This window comes from Dioscorea cayenensis, chromosome 9, assembly GCF_009730915.1.
Source record: "Dioscorea cayenensis subsp. rotundata cultivar TDr96_F1 chromosome 9, TDr96_F1_v2_PseudoChromosome.rev07_lg8_w22 25.fasta, whole genome shotgun sequence".
NCBI lineage: Eukaryota > Viridiplantae > Streptophyta > Magnoliopsida > Dioscoreales > Dioscoreaceae > Dioscorea > Dioscorea cayenensis.
In genome coordinates, this window is record NC_052479.1 from 717,943 (window position 1) to 737,312 (window position 19,370).

Below are 19,370 nucleotides of genomic sequence, written 5' to 3' on the forward strand. Positions count from 1 at the left end.
ATTTGGGCTGGGGGGACAGGTTAACAAAACTAGAGTGCGCAGGACAACAGACCGCACACTGCTTCAAATTTGAATGGGCTTCGTTCTCAACGGCATTTTAACGGTCTAAACTTCTCTCTGTTTCTTTCCCATTTTCTTTGCTTCTCTCTTTCGATCTTGATCTCCATCGTCAATGGCGAAATCTCACCTGCATTCAGTGGCATCACAAGTGAGGGTTGTTCTCAGAGTGCGCCCCTTCCTCCCTTGCGAGACCCAATCCAAAGAAAAGGGCGTAGTGCCTTGTGTCTCTGTCCTTGATTCGGAGAACGGCACTGGTGAAGAGGAGGTCACTGTTCATCTGAAAGATCAATGGACCAGGTGGGGAAATTGGCGTTCTTGGTGATGCTTTGCTTCTTCTGTTCTTTGATTTGATCTTTCTTTGCAGCCGAAAGGAGTGCTACAAGTTGGATGCTTTCTTCAACCAAGAAAACAGTGTGGATGAGATCTTTAAATCCGAGGTCTCTGCGGTGATTCCTGGCATCTTTCGGGGGTTCAATGCTACAATCTTTGCTTATGGTGCCACTGGAAGTGGAAAGACATACACAATGCAGGTTGATTGGGTGGAAAAAGTTGATCTTTTTACTGTTTAATGAGTCTTTATTTGGTATTTACTCTGTTGATCTTTAGGGCACTGAAGAAGAACCTGGCCTCATTCCATTGGCCATGTCAAGCATTCTGTCCATGTGCCGAGGGTCAGAGTGCTCGGTGGAGATTTCTTACTATGAAGTTTATATGGACCGATGCTATGATTTGTTAGAGCCCAAGACAAAGGAGATCCTTCCTCTCGATGACAAGGAAGGGCGTGTTCAGCTCAAAGGCCTTTCTTGGGTGAGATTTTTCCGGAATTTTATTTGTGTTCTAGTGGAATTACAGTGGCTTATCAGCTTTCTGGTTCTTGAGGATCGAAGGTTCCTGTGCATTCTATGGATGAGTTCAATGAGGTCTTTTCCACTGGGATTCAGAGGAGAAAAGTGGCACACACTGGCTTGAATGATGTCTCTAGTAGGAGCCATGGAGTGCTCACCATTGCGGTCTCCAATGGTGCTGTCAGGGGGAAGCTCAATCTGATAGACTTAGCAGGTACTTGATTGCTTTAACAAAGTCTGATCTTTCCGTTTGCTAGTATTTCTGTAAGTCCCTCTTCACTGTTTGTCTGGAACAATCGTGATTGCTACCAGGTAATGAAGATAACAGAAGAACTGGTAATGAAGGGATCCGACTCATGGAAAGTGCGAAGATCAATCAATCCTTGCTTGCGTTGTCCAATGTCATATATGCTCTGAACAATAACGAGCCACGGGTTCCATACAGAGCTAGCAAGCTGACGCGTGTGCTGCAGGACTGTCTGGGAGGAACAAGTCGTGCTTTGATGATTGCTTGCATTGTTAAGAGTTCAAGCCTTCTTTTTATAGTGCTTTCATGCTAGTCTCCCTCAAATTTACTCAATTCCCTGGTATTGCTGCAGAATCCATCATCATATCAGGAAGCTGTTCATACTGTCAGCTTGGCTGCTCGCTCTCGCCAGGTTGTAAACTATGTGGATGGTGCCAAAGAGAAGGAGACTCCGACAGTGAAGGTGGACATGGAAGCAAAGTTAAGACTCTGGCTGGAATCCAAAGGCAAGTCTAAAAGTGTAAACAGAATGAATGGACCTTGTTCTCCCTTCTTTGGGAGGACGCCAAACTCTACACACTACCATAAAAAAGCAGGATCAATTCAATCTTCTGTAAAAACAAAAGCCTCTGAAAATGGTGTTTCTGAGAGTAAGGGCAGGTTAGTCTCTTCTTGTCTCTCTTTTCTAATCAGGTACAGGTCAGGTGTGTTCCTTTAAACTTAGAAATAAAATTTACATATCATTGGCAGGAGACTATTTGATTCGGCATTGTCAACTACAGCAGCAAATGAGGTTGTTGTTCAAGATGCTGCCTCTGTGGTATGTAAACTGGTAGCCTGATATATTTGTGGAAGTTGTTTACTTGATTTTATATTGTTAAAATATTTTAGAGTTTTTCTCATTGCTTAAAGAAAAATGCTTAATCAGGATACAATGCCACTAGTACAAGAAGCTACAGAAGGATGTGAGCTTCATGATAATGCTGTGAGAGGTGCTTCTGATCTCAACTGATCTCAGATATCATATTGTTCGTTTCTAGAATAGCATGAGAGCGTCTAGATTTTAACTGCAGTTCTATTGTTTTTTAGGCTTACCTTTGGATGATGCATTGTCACATTACTCTCCAATGAGGAGTATTGCATCACTGCAGATTAGTGACAAATCAGAAGTGCCACCAAATACTCTTAGAAAAGTTTTATCACCAATTTCCAACAACATTACTCCGAACAAGCATTCAGCATCTGATTTACTAGGTACTGCATGATTTTTTTTTCAATATTTAGACCATATATTACCAACTCAAGCTGTTTATTTTTCAAAGTTTGTGACTTCTTTTGTATTGTTGATCCAGACACACATTCAATTAAGAATGAACTAAATTCCTCAGTACATCAAAATCCTGGAACACCCTTGATAAGGAAGAACCAGTTGCAAGAACTGCAGAAGTCCCTCCAAAAAGTTCTTTCCCCAGTTCTTAATAGTTCTGCACAAAATGAGAATCTAATGTCTAATAAAATATGTGTAGTTCTGTTAGATCCAAAGGCTCCGAAAACTCCCCATGTTATATTCAGTGACCATGATGAAGTTGGAATGAACAACTCCCCTCTAGGCAAATTCAATGCATCTAACTCTAATTTGAAGGTTTGGAAACACATTCATTCTCCTTGGTTTTGAATCAATATTTATGCATATATACTGATTCGCTTATTCTGATTTATACAGGAGTCGTTAGTGCAAGAATATCTAGAATTCCTGAATGTGGCCAGCAAGTAAGTTTGCTATTGCTATTTGTGTAGCATTTGCAATTGCATTCCATTATGAAAAACTGACCTGTATTTTCTGTGTCAAACTCAGGGAACAGCTAATGAAATTAAAGGTAATATCACAATATCTTTCTACTTAAAAACAAGCAATCTTGCATTTCTTCAGTCAATAAATAAATAAGCATTTCATAATATCCAAACTCAGGGAATTGGTGAGAGGAGAGCCGAAAACATACTCCAACTACGAGAACACTCACCGAAACCTTTGAAATCGGTATGTATAAAAGTATAAAATTTATTATATGTACTAATAAATAACAATAATGAGACTGTGAATGTTGCATTGCAGCTTTCTGATTTGGAGAAGATAGGACTTTCTTCCAAACAGGTGAGTAGCAGTAATCTATGAACTAAATAAATATATGTATGCTTTGAGTTTAATTAGATGAGATTGATTGGAATGTTGCTGACCCTTGTGTCTGTATTTTTTGTTTATTCTAATGAAGGTGTATGGATTGTTGAGAGGACACGCTAGAGAAATGTTTGCTTGAGAAAAGGAGCCATTGATGCTATATATACTTTATCAATGTAATTGCAATTTGTGGCAACATGTGAGTTGCTTCTTTTTATTAGATATTATTGTATGAGTTGCTATGTTGTTTAAATGTGTTGTGTACTATAGTCATAATTAGTCTTCTTGTTGATTTCTCTTGTTGGATTGGAATCATTGGATTGGATTTATTTTTAATTCCTATCAACATTTATAGGCTCACAAATAATTAGTTTGTTTTTTCATTGGAGAATCTTAAATTAATTAATCTATATATTTTCATATAAATATACACACACACACACACATGTATTCCTTATTTCTATTGTCTTACCCATCACTTGGGAACAAAAAAATAAAAATAAAAATAATTAAGAAAATATTATTGAAAAAAAATAAGCTATCATCATTATCATCCTACCAGTGTACCATCTCATTCATAACTTAAATAATAAAAAATAAAATAAAAAAGAGTTTCATAAGGTTCTATTTTATAAAATAAATAAATATTATGAAAAAAATAAAAAAATCGCCCACCGTGGGGCTCGAACCCACGACCACAAGGTTAAGAGCCTTGCGCTCTACCAACTGAGCTAGACGGGCAATTGTTATGCGTTCTCGAAATTTGAAAACTTTAAAAAATTTTAAAAATGTTTTTAGATATGGATCACTGTGAAGAGTCAGAGCAAGGGCACAAGGACGGGCAACGATGGGAGGCTGGACGGAGATCCTCCCCGTCTCCCTCCTCCTTCTCCTCTCCTCTCTGGTTCGCATCCCTAACCCTAATCCTTTTCTATTGTTTAATTCAACGTTCTCTCACCCATTCTCTCGATCTCTCACGCGCCATTCTTCTCTTTGATTTGTTTGTTTGTTTGTTTTTCAGTTACTCATTGTCGCACTTAGCGTTGCGGTTTTCCTCTTCGAATTCCTCCGAAAGATCGGATGCAAACACTCGTAAGCTTATTGCTTAAGCACAATTACTTACTGAATTGTTTCTATGCCATTAAAAACTTGATTTTGATTCCATTTTCCCCCCTTCTTTTTTTACGGTGTTTGATTGCTGATTTTCTTTTTAGTCTTGAAAGGAGTGCTACTTCTGATGCCTTTTTCGAAGATCCGAATTCATTGAAAAAGGTTAGAACTTGGATTACAACTCTGTGTTTTGGAATCATCCTTCACATATACATTAATATTTTTAACTCTTGTTTTAAGCATATGTTCAGGTTCCATGCCCGTCCATCTTTGATCCTGCTGAAAAATACATATCTTTGATAATCCCTGCATTCAATGAAGAGCATCGCCTTCCTGGGGCTCTTATTGAGACTTTAAAGTAAGTAAATTGAGTATTTTTTAGTTGCTATTATGTTAGAATAACTCATTTTCCTCAATCAGCAAAATCAGAATGTTAATTCTGAACCAGTAGTGTTAAATGTGATAATTTTTTTCAAAAATTCAGTTGCAAAGGATGTTGTTCATTCTTTAGTTCTTCATTAGATCATTAGGGGCTTTCTGGTAGATTTCTGGGTAACCCCTCATTATTTTAGAATAAGTCATTTTCCTCGCAAACTCAGAATGTTAGTCCTTAATTAGTAGTGTTAAATGTGATAAATTGTTTAAAGAATTCAGTTGCAAAGGATGTTGTTCAGTCTTTGGTTCTTCATTAGATCATTAGGGGCTTTCTGGTACCTTTATGAGTAACTTCATTTTGACATTAAAGCGGTATGTTAATGAGCCATTGAATATGTCTACTTCTTGGTATCCCCGTGTGTTTTTCTTTTTTTTGTTGATGAATATTGCATGAGCTTTGATATGAATATAAGATAAGTCATACAAGCAACTTGAGTGAGAATCTTCTATCTTGGTGCCCTTTCTTTCCTTATTTGGAACAACTTGATGATGCAGGGTTTTTTATTTATTTATTTATTTATTTTATGTTGATTATTCCCAATTGTGAGCGGCTTAAGTTTTCGATGCATGCTATTTAAGAGTAGGAATTGTCTTGCTCTTCTCTTGTTTGTTATCTTATAAAGTTAGGCAGCTGTTGATAAATCAACTTTTAGTTTTCATGGCAGTAGTATACTTGTTAATTTGAATTGCTTTTATCTGTAGTTATCTCCAACAACGTTCAGCTTCAAATAAGTCCTTTACTTATGAGGTACAGGATCATGCAGTAGCAGATTATGTGTAATCTTCCCCTTCTGGTTTGTCGCTTCAATTGGTTAGTGCACAATGCATGATAGATTTATGTTGTTGGCTATGTTATTGGATAGGTTATTGTAGTTGATGATGGGAGTTCTGATAAGACATTGAAAGTTGGATTTGAGTTTGTCCGGAAGTACAATATAGATAATTTCCGAGTCATTTGTCTCGGGCAAAATCAGGGAAAAGGGGAAGCTATCAGAAAGGTATTTGACTTCTTCCTTGATCTCCCATTTTCATTTTGGAAGTTGTGCTCTGGTAAATAATATTGTCGCTAGAGATTATATGTATGAATGTGGTATTGCTGATTTTTCTGCAAATTCCTAGTGGCATCTTCAGCAGTGAAGGATATATATATATATATATGTATATATTTTTTAATTTTTGAGTTGGATTTGTAACTGCTCTGCTGCAGGGAATGCTCCATTCACGCGGTGAACTGCTTCTAATGCTTGATGCCGATGGAGCCACCAAGATTACAGATTTGGAAAAGCTTGAATCACAGGTATGTTGTGCAGTGATTGTTGAATATTTAGTTAAATATTTACCTTACAATACCATTATTTCTTTCTTTCTCATGTTTGTCACAATTTCAAGCTTTGTTATTTTCTTACAGTAAGATACAAATTTGCCTTTGTTTTAAATTAGATATTTGAATCGGTTGAAAAGTTGAAGAGATGTAATGTGTCATCAGCAACAACTACAAGGTTGATTGGAAATTTATCTGATTATGAAGTTGCTGCATTTGGTTCTCGAGCTCATCTTGAAAAGCAAGCACTTGCTACAGTATGGCTTCTGCTTATCAAACTCTAGTTATTGAAATTAGTTCAATATCAAGCTCTCAGATTCATAGGCTTTTGTTCTTTCCTATCAGCGCAAGTGGTATCGGAATTTTCTTATGAAAGGCTTCCATCTTGTGGTTCTATTAACTGCCGGTCCAGGGATTCGTGACACACAGGTTATCATTCTACTTCATCCCTGACACTTTCCTGTCTTCCGTAGGATTCAGATCAATTCTAGATGAATAAATCACAACATGTTTAAGAAGAAAACTTAATTTCTTCTTCACACCTCTTAATTAGAGTCTTTTATGGCAATTGCAGTGTGGCTTCAAGATGTTTACAAGGGCAGCTGCTAGAAAACTATTCACAAATGTTCGATTAAAGAGGTATCTAATTCATTCTCCCACTATATGGCATAGTCTACAATTACTAATCACTTTATTCTTATTTAATTTCTTAATTACTAGTATTTAGGCTTTATTCTGTAAAATATCGGTTTTGCCGTGTGTTTAAGATTGATCACAAATTCTGAAAATGAACCTGAAGATCAATCGAAAGAAATAAATCAACACGATATACTTGTATAGGACCTTATGAGTGATATTATGCCTGCAGGTGGTGCTTTGATGTCGAGATTGTTTACTTATGCAAGCGGCTAGGCATCCCGATGATTGAGGTGTCTGTCACCTGGTCTGAAATCCCCGGGTCTAAAGTGCGGCTGACTAGCATAATTCACATGCTTTTCGAGCTTTTGCTGATTCGATTAGGTTATGGGCTTGGTATATGGAAAATTTACTCCTGAAATTATGCTTGCTGACCCATTGATGGTAGACGCCAAACAAACCACAGGTTTTCTGTCATTAGCAGTGCCTTTTTAAGTTGTTAGAAGGACCGAATTTGTATTTGTTGTTTTCCAAGGATTAATTCTTTGTAACCTGATAAATTCTCAGGTGGCAAAGTATGTAGATAGACAAGCATGTAGCTTATTTTCAGTGATTAGCGAATGAAGAGCAACATTTTTCTGTTTCATTCTTGAGCATTCTGTTTCAGTTATTTGGTCTAAATGTCATCCATTTGTGTTTCGTCAAGGATTGAACAGAGATTCAATTTGGTGATCACAAAACTTCATAGGAGAAAATTCATTGTTGTAATCGTTTACCATAACTGATTGTCAATCAACTGTTATTCAAAAAGTTCGATCTATATATTATACATACAAAAGGATCATCTTGCAAGTTTTACTTAACAAGCATATGTAAAACAAAACTAATCCACCATAATTTTATTAAGATCAAGCCCTTGTTGTTTGCCACCAGCTATAAGGCTTCTGAGCCCTGCTTTTAGCTCCGGAACACCTTCTTCTAAGACGGCACACACAGGAAATATCATAACACCTTTGACCCTTCTCTTCAATTCTTCGTACACACTCTCAGCACCATCTTCGTCGATTTTGTTAGCCACTACTAAAGACGGTCTCTTTGACAAACCTTCCTGATGATACTCGAGCTCCAAAACTAAGTCTCTCAGCTGTTCCCACGGTGTAATACCCATTTTACCATCGAGTGTGGCCGCTAAATCTACTACATAGGCCAAAACTTTTGTTCGTTCAATGTGCCGGAGAAAGGCATGGCCTAACCCTCGATTCTCATGTGCTCCTCGAATGATCCCCGGAATGTCAGCCACTGTAACCGAAAAGAAGTCTTCATATGTCAAGTTTCCAATATTTGGTCTTAGGGTGGTGAAGGCATAATGGCCAACAGCAGGCTTCGCCCTTGAAATAGCACCTAAAAGTGTGCTTTTACCCGCATTCGGCATCCCAACAAGACCTACATCCGCAATACTCTTAAGTTCTAATATAAGCACGGCTTCTGTGCCAGGCTGACCAGCTGTCAATGAAGATTTCTCTTTCGCCGTCAAGGTGTTCCAAATCAGAAGAATCATCATACCTTTTGCTGTTTCTGAAATACTTGTTATCCTTTTTTATTGAAGCATTGCCAAGACCACCTTCACCTCCTCTTGCAACCAATAATCTTTGTCCCGCTTGTGTTAATTCTGCAACCGAATAATTTACTATCTCTTCTTCTTCTTCTTCTTCTTCCTCCTCCTCGAAGTCCATTTCGTAAGCATCTTCATCATCTTCTTCGTGACTAATCTCCGTATGATTTACTTCTGCATACCTTTTGCTTTCAACTTCTTCTAAAATATAAGATCCACAGGATCTTCGAGGTGTGCCACAAGAACTCCTGATATCATCAACCTTTTCCTTCTTTAGAGAGCCTGATGCACTGCTCTTATTGTCACTGAAATCGATTGATTTAGATGGATCGGCTTCCGGGGAATCATAAATCTCCCAAGGTTTTAAAGATTTAAAGGAATTAGTTTCCACAAGTGAAGGAGTTTCACCGCAAACTAAGTGAATAACAGTGCCAACCGGTACTTGCACAACCTATCAAAAAATAAATTGCACATATTCATCATATTATTGAGCACTGACCTTTAGGAATTCATGAAATGGCTATAAGTAACTTCTTACAAATTATGACCTTGTCAGATCCACAACTCCCTATTTTATTCTTTGAAACACCATTTCCGCCACCTTTAGCGTTCTGCAAAGATCAGCCGATCAATTTAACGAGAAATTAGTCATCCAAGCCAACTACGTAACCTACCAAGTGATGTTGTAGACTACTAAAATCCCAAACTGCTGGTGAACACTCGAGAATAACATCCCCGCCTCTTCCTCCATTTCCACCTAAAATTAAATTGGTAATATATTATAGCTTCTATAAATAGCAAATCCCTTCAAGGAATAAACAAGTTTAAGGCACACAAGTAGACAGAAACTAAAGAAAGACTTCCTATGAAGAGATACAAGCAAACTTAAGCAAAGTTAAGTCATATAGGAATAATTTTCAAATTAAAAGTGTGGATTGAGAAAAGAATGCAAATTCTTTGAGTTAAGCAACAAATGCAGAGGCATTCAGTTCCAATCCATGAGATGTCTGCAACTAAAAGTATAGATTGAGAAAACAATGTGAATTCATGAGACGTCTGCAACTAGAATTGTAGATTGAGAAAACAATGTGAATTGTTTGAGTTAAAGCAACAATTAAAAAGGAATGGGCACTGAGAAATTCAATTCAAGCCAACATTAATATGGGATGTCTACAACTCAAGCTGAAGATTGAGAAAACAATGTAAATTCTTCGAGATCATTCAACAATGAGAAATTCAATTCCAGCCAATATGAATTCATGGGATATCTGCAACTAAATGGCTAGATTGGAAATATAATGTGAATTCTCCAAGTTCAAACAACAACCAGAAAGAAACAGACCGAGAAATTTAATACCTACCAATGTGAACTCATTAGATGTTTATAATTTAGGTAGATGAGAAAACAATGTGAAAACTTTGAGCTCAAGCAACTGTCTGAAAGATAAATCAGGCTCCTACTAATGCAATCATTGGATGTCAACCACTATAAGTGCAGATTCAGTAATAACAACAAAAGAAAAAGGAATTCTTCAAGTTCAAGCCACAACCAGGAAGAGAAATTCATTTCCTAACAACTAAAAGTGTAGATCGAGAAAATAATGTGAATTCGAAGAATGTTCGGCAACTAAATATCTAGATTGAAATAACAAATTGAATTCTTTGAGTTCAAGCAACAACCAGAAAGGAAAACATGCATAAGACTCAGTTCCTACCATCAGGCTTGCCACGCCTGTCAGTGCGGCTGCGCCTCAAGCTCCAACAACCATTCCCACCTTCACCTCCTTTAGCCCACAACCTAAACTTATCTCTCATCCTCCTCTCCTACAAAAAAACCAAAAAAATCAAAACTAGAAACAAATCAATCTTATCCCACACATATAAGCAATTGCCCACAACTTCAATCAATAATCACAAAAGTAACAAATCACACTTCACGCAGTAAAAATTCAATCTATTTGGATAAAAAACTACAAAGAACAAGAAAAAGGAAGAACTTTTTAAAGCAAAAGCGGATTCACAACAATCCAAAGGAGAGAGCTTGTGATTGAGATATATACCTGCAAAGGAGCCGCCTTTCCTTTCTTGCTCGCCATTTCCGAGAAAGCAAACGAAGGAGCAAGCCATTGAGACTTGAATGAATTCCTCAATAGCTTCTCAGAGTGCGCAATCGCTGCGCGGCGCCACCACATCTCTCTCTCTTTCTCGCTCTCAAGGTGAGATCTTTTGCGAAAGAGAAATGAAGAACTTTTAATTACTCAAAACCCCTCAAAAAATTTAAAAATTTCTAACTAACCTAGAATGCACTTTTTACATATATAACTCTGTAAAATATTAAATCACATTTATGTAATTGTATTTATATAAATTTCTTTTTAATATATATATATATTATATTTTTTTCCTTTTTATATTTTCCCTTATAAATATTCATATATATATATAGATATTGGGGATTAATAGACCAAAGTCAAGAGTTAATAACTTAATATAAGTCAGGGACTCATCGTGAATTTCAAACAGCACCAAGGACTCAAGGAGGAGATACGGGGGAACGACGCAATGAAAGAGAATAATAAAACAAAAAAACAGGGGTTTATCTAATAAATAACCCGACAATCAAAAGCGAGCCCGTAAAATGATCCAACGGCCCAACGGCTTTAAAAAGCCCAAGTACCCGAGATCAACGGGCCGGAGATTGACACCCGTCCACCCGTGCGAAAAAGCGGGCCTAACCCATCACCATCCGTTCTCTTTTCCTCTTTCTCGCACGTGCAAAGGCGGTATTATCACCGCCTTGCGGTACGCTCACCGCCCTCCATTTCCCTCTCGTTTCCCCGACCCCAAGAAAAGCATCGATAGAACTCGAAGAAGCTTCAGAGCCGGAATCCATGGCGGCTCCGCCTCTGTAGAACAAGCCACCGATCGTGCCCCTCGGATCGGCGGGATCGGGTTGGATCGCCTCGCCGCGATGCAGCTGCAGGCGTATAATAGGCTCGGAAGCAGCGGCAGCGGCGGAGGTGGCGGCGGGTCGCCATCCCCGCCGGCTTCCCCGCGGAGGTCTTCGCCACGACTGGTTCGTCGACCGTCGAAGAGCAGCGGGGGGCGGCCTCCGCCACCGCCGCGTAGTCTGATGCAACGTGCGGCGTGGATGCTCCTCTCGCTGCTGCTCCGGCGGCAAGGGATATTTCTCTTCGCGCCGTTGATATACGTTTCCGGGATGCTGCTTTATATGGGTACTGTGTCTCTTGATAGCGTTCCTAGCATCATTTCCCGCCCGGCGCCGGGGTCTGTCTATCGGAGCCCTGAGCTCTACCAGCGCCTCCGGCCTGCGATGGATGCTGATAATTCTTCAGACGGGGTTAGTTCTTGAAATCTCTTTTTTTTTTTCTTTATTTTGTTGTTTATTTTGTTGTCATTTGATTCGTGTAAATCTGGATTATTTGAGGCTTTTGACTTTGCCCTAGTTCTTCTTGTTATCAAGAGATCTTTCAAGAATGAGATCAGTGGCTGGTTTTACTTTAAAACTACATTAGATCATAGCTCTCTCGTTGATCAAATGTTGTACTGTAGCTGGTTTGATTAGAGATTTTTTGTTTTTATTGTGAAATATAGAATTTTATTTTGTTGGATGACAATGCACCTGGAGCATATTTTGTAATTCACTGTTCTGTGAGGTTAAACATGTCTTGAAGATTGAGATTAATGGAGAAATATCATTTTTTTATTGTGAAAAGTAGAATTTTCTTTTGTTGGATGACAATATAATTAGAGCACATTTTGCAATTCACTTTAATTTGTTCTTTAAGTGTTAAACATGTCTTGAAGATTGAGATTAACGAACAAACATCATTATTTTTTTATTAATATTTTTTTCAAGAAAAATGTGCTATTTCCTAAATTTACTTGATCACTATTTAAGTCTCTCTACAGCCATCACTTAAGCTTTTGATTTTGTTGTAGTTAGCAACTGTATGGAAACACGCATACAAAGGCGGTGTTTGGAGACCTTGCATAAATCAGTCCACAAATGGTATGTTAGTTATCTTTCAAAACCTTGTGTTATTTGGTTGTTTTACTAGCCTTCTCAAAAAGTTGAGTTTCCATGGCCTGATGTGACTTAGAAATGGCGCCTATTGCACCCATCCAATGCAGGCAGGAATACCCATTTGCTGAGATCTACTTCTCACATGTCTCCTCAATTTTTGTGTTCATCTTGCTTGAAATTAATTGAATATGAGAACAATTTTCTCTGTGTTGTTCAGGTTTGCCTGAATCAAATGGTTTCATATTTGTCGAGGCTAATGGAGGGTTGAATCAACAACGGACATCGGTAGTTTTCTTGTTTCATCCCTTGTTATAGTGTGCTATTTATGATGGTTTTAATGAAATCAATATATGTCCAAATAGCTAATATGCTGTTTGTTCTATGTTTTGATAGATATGTAATGCAGTTGCGGTGGCAGGATACCTGAATGCAACACTTGTTATACCAAACTTTCACTACCACAGCATATGGCGAGATCCTAGGTTCATCTATCTATCTATCCCAATCACTCTGTCATTCATATTGCTGTTTTGGAGTGCTAATATCTTATTTTGGCTGACTACCCCTTGCTAGTTTTATTTGCGTCCTATATTGATTCATTCTGATATTTGTGCTTCACTATGTTGAAGTCCTATTAGTCCTATTAGTCCTATTAGTTCCTACTTTGATCCATTCTGATATGTGTGCTTCACTATATTGAAGTACTATTATTTCATTTTTGCATGGAATATGTTTGTATTACATTATATTCTCCTTTAGATCACTGAATGAGACTTATCAAAAATCTCAACCACTCAAATGTCGTTCTGGGTGACATGTGGATTTAGTTTATTGGTCATTTTTCCATTTTAAATTATAGTAATGTTCCCTTCAGTATAATCTTATATCCTAAATGATGTTGTTTGTACTCACTGTAACGTGATGTGCCAGATTTGCTATTTGATTCCTTATGTTCATTGATTGCTGGACCTGGTTGCATCTGGCACAGTTCTTACCATGCTGATGTTGTCTTGCGATATCTTATTTTGGCAGAACTGTTCATTTAGTTATGTGGCTGATTTATATTTGAGCTTATGACTTTTCATTTATTTTTAAGTAAATCACATTCATTAGGTTCATAAGATTTTAACTTCTCATTTAATTGTATCATCTTCTTATTGTGGATGTTGCTCTTACAGCAAATTTAGCGATATTTATGATGAAGATCACTTCATCTCCACTCTTACAAATGATGTGCGAGTAGTCAGCAAGGTACCCGAATTCATCATGGAACGATATGATCATAATATGAGCAATGTTCACAACTTCAGGATAAAAGCCTGGTCTTCAATTCATCATTATAAGGATGTGGTCCTGCCAAAGTTAATTGAAGAAAGGTAAGCATCACAAACCTGGGATCTGAAAATTGTTTATTTATAAGTTTGCTGTCATTTATAACAGTTAATTGAAAATGATTGCCTGTACAAGTATGGTGGTTATTCAAAAGAGCATTAAAGAAGGTTTTCCTTTAATTCCATGCTATGTTTTTTATCTGTTGAAGTTTAATTTACTGGTGACAGTACAGAGTAATGTTTCCATGATAGATATTTTCAATGTAAGGGGTTTCTCAGGAAAAAAAAAAGCATGGTCTTACAAAGAATATTTTGTGTATATATTGCATTTGTTAGGATCTGTGACTTATATCATATACTAGAATTTTCTTGGGACTTGTGCATACATTATTAATTTTCTTATGAATTTAGACATAACAGGACTTCAGGATAAAGTTTCCAAGCAAGTGATGTATCTGTTGCGTATCTTTGAGCTATTAATTTGATGTTGTTGATGAATGATGTTTGGAAAATAATTTCACACTGCTTTGTTTTTTTAAAAAAAAAATGGAATAATCTAGGTTTATAAGGATTTCTCCTTTTGCAAATCGGTTGTCATTAAATGCCCCTCCAGTTGTCCAACGGCTAAGGTGTCTGGCAAATTTTGAAGCCTTACGATTTTCAAAACCTATATCAACTTTGGCTGAAACGTTGGTTTCTAGAATGAAAGAACGTAGTGCAGATAGCGATGGGAGATACATTGCGGTTCATCTCCGCTTTGAAGAGGTTGGATTTTATTGAATTCTCTTTATAACTCTTGTCTCAAATTTTTTTATTTCCAAGTACTGTATGTGTAGATACTGTAGATTTAGTTTTTATTTCCTCCTGTGCAGGATATGGTTGCCTTCTCTTGTTGTGTATTTGATGGTGGAGAGCACGAGAAGATAGCAATGGATGCAGCAAGAGAAAGGGGTTGGAGAGGAAAGTTCACTAAACGTGGACGCGTTATACGTCCTGGTGTGATTAGGATCAGCGGTAAATGCCCCCTTACACCCTTGGAGGTATGCATTATTATTTGTGGAATGATACATTTCCTTGTGAAACAGTTCAAAGTTACATGGTGGCATGAGCTTTAACCCATGTAATGCTCTTGACTTATGAGTTATGGCTTTTGCTCTTTACTAGATTGCCAGTTGACTGATGACCGCTCATGTTTTCATATTATTTTATTATTTATTTTTTGCTCTCATTAGATTGACTGTATCAGTCCTTCCCAGTCACCGCCTACATCACCTACTTGTTTGAACAGTATTTGTGTCCAAAATCATGTTGAATATTCCTGATGATGGGCTAGGATGTAATAAATGAAATAGTGGGGATATCTATGGATAGTGGTTCTTGTTAAGTTACTTCGAAGATTGGCTTGTTGACCTGTTCCTATTTATCAACTTGATTATATAGGCTGTGATGTGTGCTTGTGAAGCCTATCTGACAAATTTATAGTAGTTACCTCAATTCCTCTTTGTTTTAACCTTTTTGTGGCACTAGTAAAATCATGTGTGTTGTATGTTTTCATCCTACTATTGCAAGCTGGCGTCAGCTTAGTTTTTGGCAAATATATTTGATGTTTTAACAAATAAAATAAATATATGTATAGTATATAGAAGATAATAGTGACATTTGATGAACAAAATTTTTGCTGGTCTGATGAGCATCTACTTCTTTCAGGTTGGCTTGATGCTCCGAGGCATGGGTTTCAGTAACAATACTTTACTTTATCTGGCTTCTGGAAAGATCTATAATGCAGAGAAAGTCATGGGTCCACTTCTTGAGATGTTTCCCCTCTTGCAAACTAAAGAGATGCTGGCATCAGCTGAAGAACTTGCGCCCTTTAAGGTAATACTACGGACATGCAGTTTTCAGTAATCAGGTGAACTTGCATGCTCATTCTACTATCTATACAGTAGTAAATGCTTTAATTGTAGTTTCCACTTTCAGAATTATTCCTCAAGGATGGCTGCTATAGATTACAGTGTGTGTCTTCATAGTGAAGTATTTGTGACAACTCAAGGTGGCAACTTCCCTCATTTTCTAATTGGCCATAGGAGATATTTATATGGTGGACATTCCAAGACCATCAAACCTGATAAAAAGAAGTTAGCTTTATTGTTTGACAATCGAAATATCGGGTACGTCTGACCTTATCTGCCTGCTCAAATGCTAAATTTCCGACCATGTGAATTACTCTCTTGTGTCTATGCTTTTAAAAGTTTGGAGAAAGAAAGAGAATTATTTTTATACATCAATTGCCTTTCTGTGATAACAGATGGAAGGCTTTGAAGCATCAATTGTTGAACATACGAGCTCACAGTGATTCCAAGGGTATAGAGATTAAAAGAGCAAACGATTCAATATACACATACCCTTGCCCGGACTGCATGTGTCGATCAAACAAGCTAGAAAGTACGAAATCTTTATCATCAGCTCAATGAACAACCCGGTTTTCTCATCAGTGCATTATCTATATTATTCTTTGAGAGCATTTGGCCAGAGTGCTGTGCTATTCTTTTTCCCACCCTGAAGATGACGCCAATAGAGAGCACATTGCTCTGATTCTTTAGGCCTGGGGCACCTGCTTCCTTTGTATGTTTTGGAACAAGAGGAAAAGAAGGATTTGGGGAATCCTGTGATCAAAGAGTTTTTTTCCTCCCCAGGGCCACTGACAGGAAATTTTAGCTCGCTTTTCCAGCCCTTGTACCTAACATTACTTGGAAAAAGCCTGTATTTTTTTCACTAATTTTTCCCTTCAGTTTTGATTTAGTTTCTGTACATGATTTGATTTTTCCCACCCATAGACAAGCTGTTCCTTTTGTTTTTTTTTTTTTACTGCAAAAGAGGATTGAGAATGTGAGTAGAAGGAACATAAATTTTTGGGGGTTCCTCTCTCTATTGACATGTTGATCCTTTTTGTAATTTTAGTGTCATTGTTATTATTGTTTGATATTTGTGGACTCTATCATGACATCTATGGTAGGGTAGGTTCTATTCCAATATATGGTACTATAGCATGTTAGCAGCCAATACTACAACTCTGGTTACAAAAAAACTACATCTATGATACCCAACAAAATACCTTATTTGACACTTCAAGGTAAATAAAAATTTATTATTATTTTTTTTCAATACAATTTTCTTTTCATGTTTCACAAATATCGCATATCACATGTTATAAACTCTGTTCAGCTTATTTAGTTAGAGGTTTTTTTATTTATATATTTAAAAAAATTTATAAGTATTAAACATTAAATAATGTAATCCTACAATTTTCTACAATTTATATTAATAATAATTATTATATAGTTCATGGAGTTTCAAGTGAGCATCAGCGTCGTCGTCGTCGTCGTCGTCGTCGTCGTGAACCAATGAACAAAAGCAACAGCAAAAGAAGAGCAGCAGAGCAACACCTCCTCTCTCTTCTCGACACCTGCGACTCCATTCCCAAGCTCCATCAAGCTCAAGCTCATCTTCTCAAGCTCGGCCTCCATTCCAACCCTCTCGTCCTCACCAAGTTCACCTCCACCTCCTCCTCCCTCTCCTCCCTTTCCTCCTCCCTCTCCCTCCTCTTCTCCCCCTTCTCTTCCCCTCACCTCTATGACTCCTTCCTCTTCAACACCCTCATCCGATCTCTCGCCCACTCTTCTTTCAACCTCCTCGCCATCTCTTACTTCTCTCTTATGCTCCGCCGCCGCCTCCTTCCCAACAAGTTCACCTTCCCTTTCCTCCTCAAAGCCATCGCTGCCGCTCCCTCTCCTCACCTCCTCGGCCCCCAAGCTCACGCCGCCGCCATCAAGTTCACTTTCGCTGATGACCTCTTCGTCCGCAACACCTTGATTCATATGTACTCTTGTTGTTCTGGTGGGTTTCACTCCGCTCGCAAGGTGTTTGATGGAATGCCCAAGACGAATGTTGTCTCCTGGAGCGCCATGATTGGCGGGTACGTTCGCTCGGGGCTGTCCAACGAAGCCGTGGCACTCTTTCGTGAAATGCAGGTGAGTGGTGTCCGTCCCGATGAGGTCACTGTCGTCGCCGTCCTCTCTGCGTGCGCGGACTTGGGCGCGCTTGAGCTCGGCCACTGGATCAAGTCCTTCGTCGAGAGGGAGAGGATTCCCAAGACTCTGCCTCTTTGCAACGCGCTGCTCGACGCTTTGGCCAAATGTGGTGACATTGATGGTGCTCTGAAGGTGTTTGTGGAAATGCCTGAGAGAAGCATTGTGTCATGGACTTCAGTGATTGATGGTCTTGCTATGCATGGCCGTGGCCGGGAGGCTGTTGCCGTGTTTGAGGAGATGAGAACTGCTGGTATCGTACCCGATGATGTTGCGTTCATAGGCGTGCTCTCTGCGTGCAGCCATGCTGGTATGGTTGATGATGGTCGCCATTATTTTGCATCGATGAAGAGTGAGTTCGGCATTGAGCCGAAGATTCAGCATTGTGGTTGCATGGTGGATTTGTTTAGCCGAGCAGGGATGGTTGAACAAGCTATGGAGTTTGTGCAATCGATGCCAATGAGGCCGAACCCGGTCATTTGGCGAACACTCATCAGTGCTTGTAGAGTTCATGGTAAGTTCGAGCTCGGAGAAAGCATCACAAGAAATCTCCTCAAAGATGAACCTATGCATGGATCAAACTACGTATTGTTATCAAATGTCTATGCATTGTCCCGCCGATGGGAGAAGAAGTCGGAGATAAGGAAGGTTATGAGCAAACAAGGGATCAAGAAGGTCCCGGGTTGTAGTTTGTTAGAATTCAACGGTGAAATTCACGAGTTCATTGCCGGAGATGAGCTGCATTCGAAGTACAGAGATGTGTTTGATATGGTTGAAGAGATGGGGAGGAAGTTGAAACTCGCCGGGTATGTTCCGGTGTTATCTGAGGTGTTATTAGACATTGATGAGGAAGATAAAGAGGATGCATTGCATCAACACAGTGAAAAATTAGCCATTGCTTTCGCATTGTTAAAGACAGCTCCCCGGACGACGATAAGGATTGTCAAGAACCTTAGAGTTTGCGCCGATTGTCACTTGGCTACTAAGTTCATATCTAAAGTTTATGATCGGGACATCGTCGTTAGAGACCGAAATCGGTTTCATCATTTCAAAGATGGTCTGTGTTCTTGCAGAGATTTCTGGTGAGAGGAGGAGCATACATGCTGCTTGAAACAAACAAGAGTAACATACACCATTCATATCTTGATCAATCATATTTTGTTGTTCATTGAAGCCTAGAAATTATTCATGAAATTCACACTTGAATCAAGGGAAGCAAGGATCTCCGTTCTGTTGACAATACCATGGTCTAGTGGTAAGACACTTTTGGTAGTGAATAATTAGTGCGGGTTCAAAATCCGAGAGTTCTATTCATTGGACTAGGGTTCAAAGTATTCTATTCATTCCCGTAGTCCATGGTTTAAATTTAAAATTATTCAAATATAGTTGAAATCCTATTTCATCACTAGCAAAATTGGATTTGACCTTCTTTTATTATTATTATTATTATTATTATTATTATTA

At 38.4% G+C, this 19,370-nt stretch overlaps 5 protein-coding genes and 1 non-coding gene across 7 annotated transcripts; 4 read left to right on the top strand and 2 right to left on the bottom strand.

Moving 5' to 3' along the window:
- The first annotated feature begins 113 nt into the window (after window positions 1-113).
- On the top strand, window positions 114-3,664 carry LOC120268703 (kinesin-like protein KIN-10C). Its single transcript, XM_039275995.1, has 15 exons — window positions 114-357; window positions 425-590; window positions 667-867; window positions 948-1,119; window positions 1,218-1,423; window positions 1,505-1,812; window positions 1,903-1,972; window positions 2,081-2,144; window positions 2,242-2,406; window positions 2,505-2,794; window positions 2,876-2,922; window positions 3,008-3,029; window positions 3,122-3,190; window positions 3,266-3,304; window positions 3,423-3,664. Exons 1-15 carry the CDS (start codon window positions 173-175, stop codon window positions 3,465-3,467), a joined length of 2,049 nt encoding a protein of 682 aa, XP_039131929.1. The 5' UTR covers window positions 114-172; the 3' UTR covers window positions 3,468-3,664.
- A 332-nt stretch (window positions 3,665-3,996) lies between these two features.
- On the bottom strand, window positions 3,997-4,069 carry TRNAK-CUU. Its single transcript has one exon. It is a non-coding gene; the product is annotated as a tRNA-Lys (tRNA).
- Window positions 4,070-4,151: 82 nt separating this feature from the next.
- Window positions 4,152-7,476, top strand: LOC120268955 (dolichyl-phosphate beta-glucosyltransferase). Its single transcript, XM_039276230.1, has 11 exons — window positions 4,152-4,232; window positions 4,350-4,420; window positions 4,543-4,600; window positions 4,690-4,796; window positions 5,576-5,621; window positions 5,737-5,871; window positions 6,081-6,170; window positions 6,314-6,451; window positions 6,540-6,623; window positions 6,769-6,833; window positions 7,063-7,476. The coding sequence occupies exons 1-11, from the start codon at window positions 4,176-4,178 to the stop codon at window positions 7,247-7,249; spliced, it is 1,038 nt and encodes a 345-aa protein (XP_039132164.1). The 5' UTR covers window positions 4,152-4,175; the 3' UTR covers window positions 7,250-7,476.
- Window positions 7,477-7,615: 139 nt separating this feature from the next.
- LOC120268954 (probable GTP-binding protein OBGM, mitochondrial) lies at window positions 7,616-10,673 on the bottom strand. The gene is given in 6 exon segments (XM_039276229.1): window positions 7,616-8,353; window positions 8,355-8,893; window positions 8,991-9,053; window positions 9,117-9,199; window positions 10,158-10,266; window positions 10,503-10,673. Coding segments are annotated over 6 exon segments (1,566 nt in total). The 5' UTR covers window positions 10,635-10,673; the 3' UTR covers window positions 7,616-7,713.
- A 576-nt stretch (window positions 10,674-11,249) lies between these two features.
- LOC120269450 (protein ESMERALDA 1) lies at window positions 11,250-16,801 on the top strand. Of its 2 annotated transcripts, XM_039276779.1 has the most exons (10): window positions 11,262-11,803; window positions 12,406-12,475; window positions 12,708-12,775; window positions 12,884-12,972; window positions 13,669-13,866; window positions 14,382-14,586; window positions 14,694-14,861; window positions 15,529-15,696; window positions 15,799-15,989; window positions 16,127-16,801. In XM_039276779.1, exons 1-10 carry the CDS (start codon window positions 11,414-11,416, stop codon window positions 16,290-16,292), a joined length of 1,713 nt encoding a protein of 570 aa, XP_039132713.1. In that variant the 5' UTR covers window positions 11,262-11,413; the 3' UTR covers window positions 16,293-16,801. The 2 variants fall into 2 exon arrangements, with proteins under 2 accessions (XP_039132714.1, XP_039132713.1); XM_039276780.1 differs by lacking the exon at window positions 16,127-16,801 and having other exon boundaries at window positions 11,250-11,803; window positions 15,786-15,983.
- A 105-nt stretch (window positions 16,802-16,906) lies between these two features.
- Window positions 16,907-19,347, top strand: LOC120268770 (pentatricopeptide repeat-containing protein At4g21065-like). The gene is made up of 2 exons (XM_039276046.1): window positions 16,907-16,951; window positions 17,161-19,347. The coding sequence occupies exons 1-2, from the start codon at window positions 16,915-16,917 to the stop codon at window positions 18,990-18,992; spliced, it is 1,869 nt and encodes a 622-aa protein (XP_039131980.1). The 5' UTR covers window positions 16,907-16,914; the 3' UTR covers window positions 18,993-19,347.
- The last annotated feature ends 23 nt before the right edge of the window (window positions 19,348-19,370 follow it).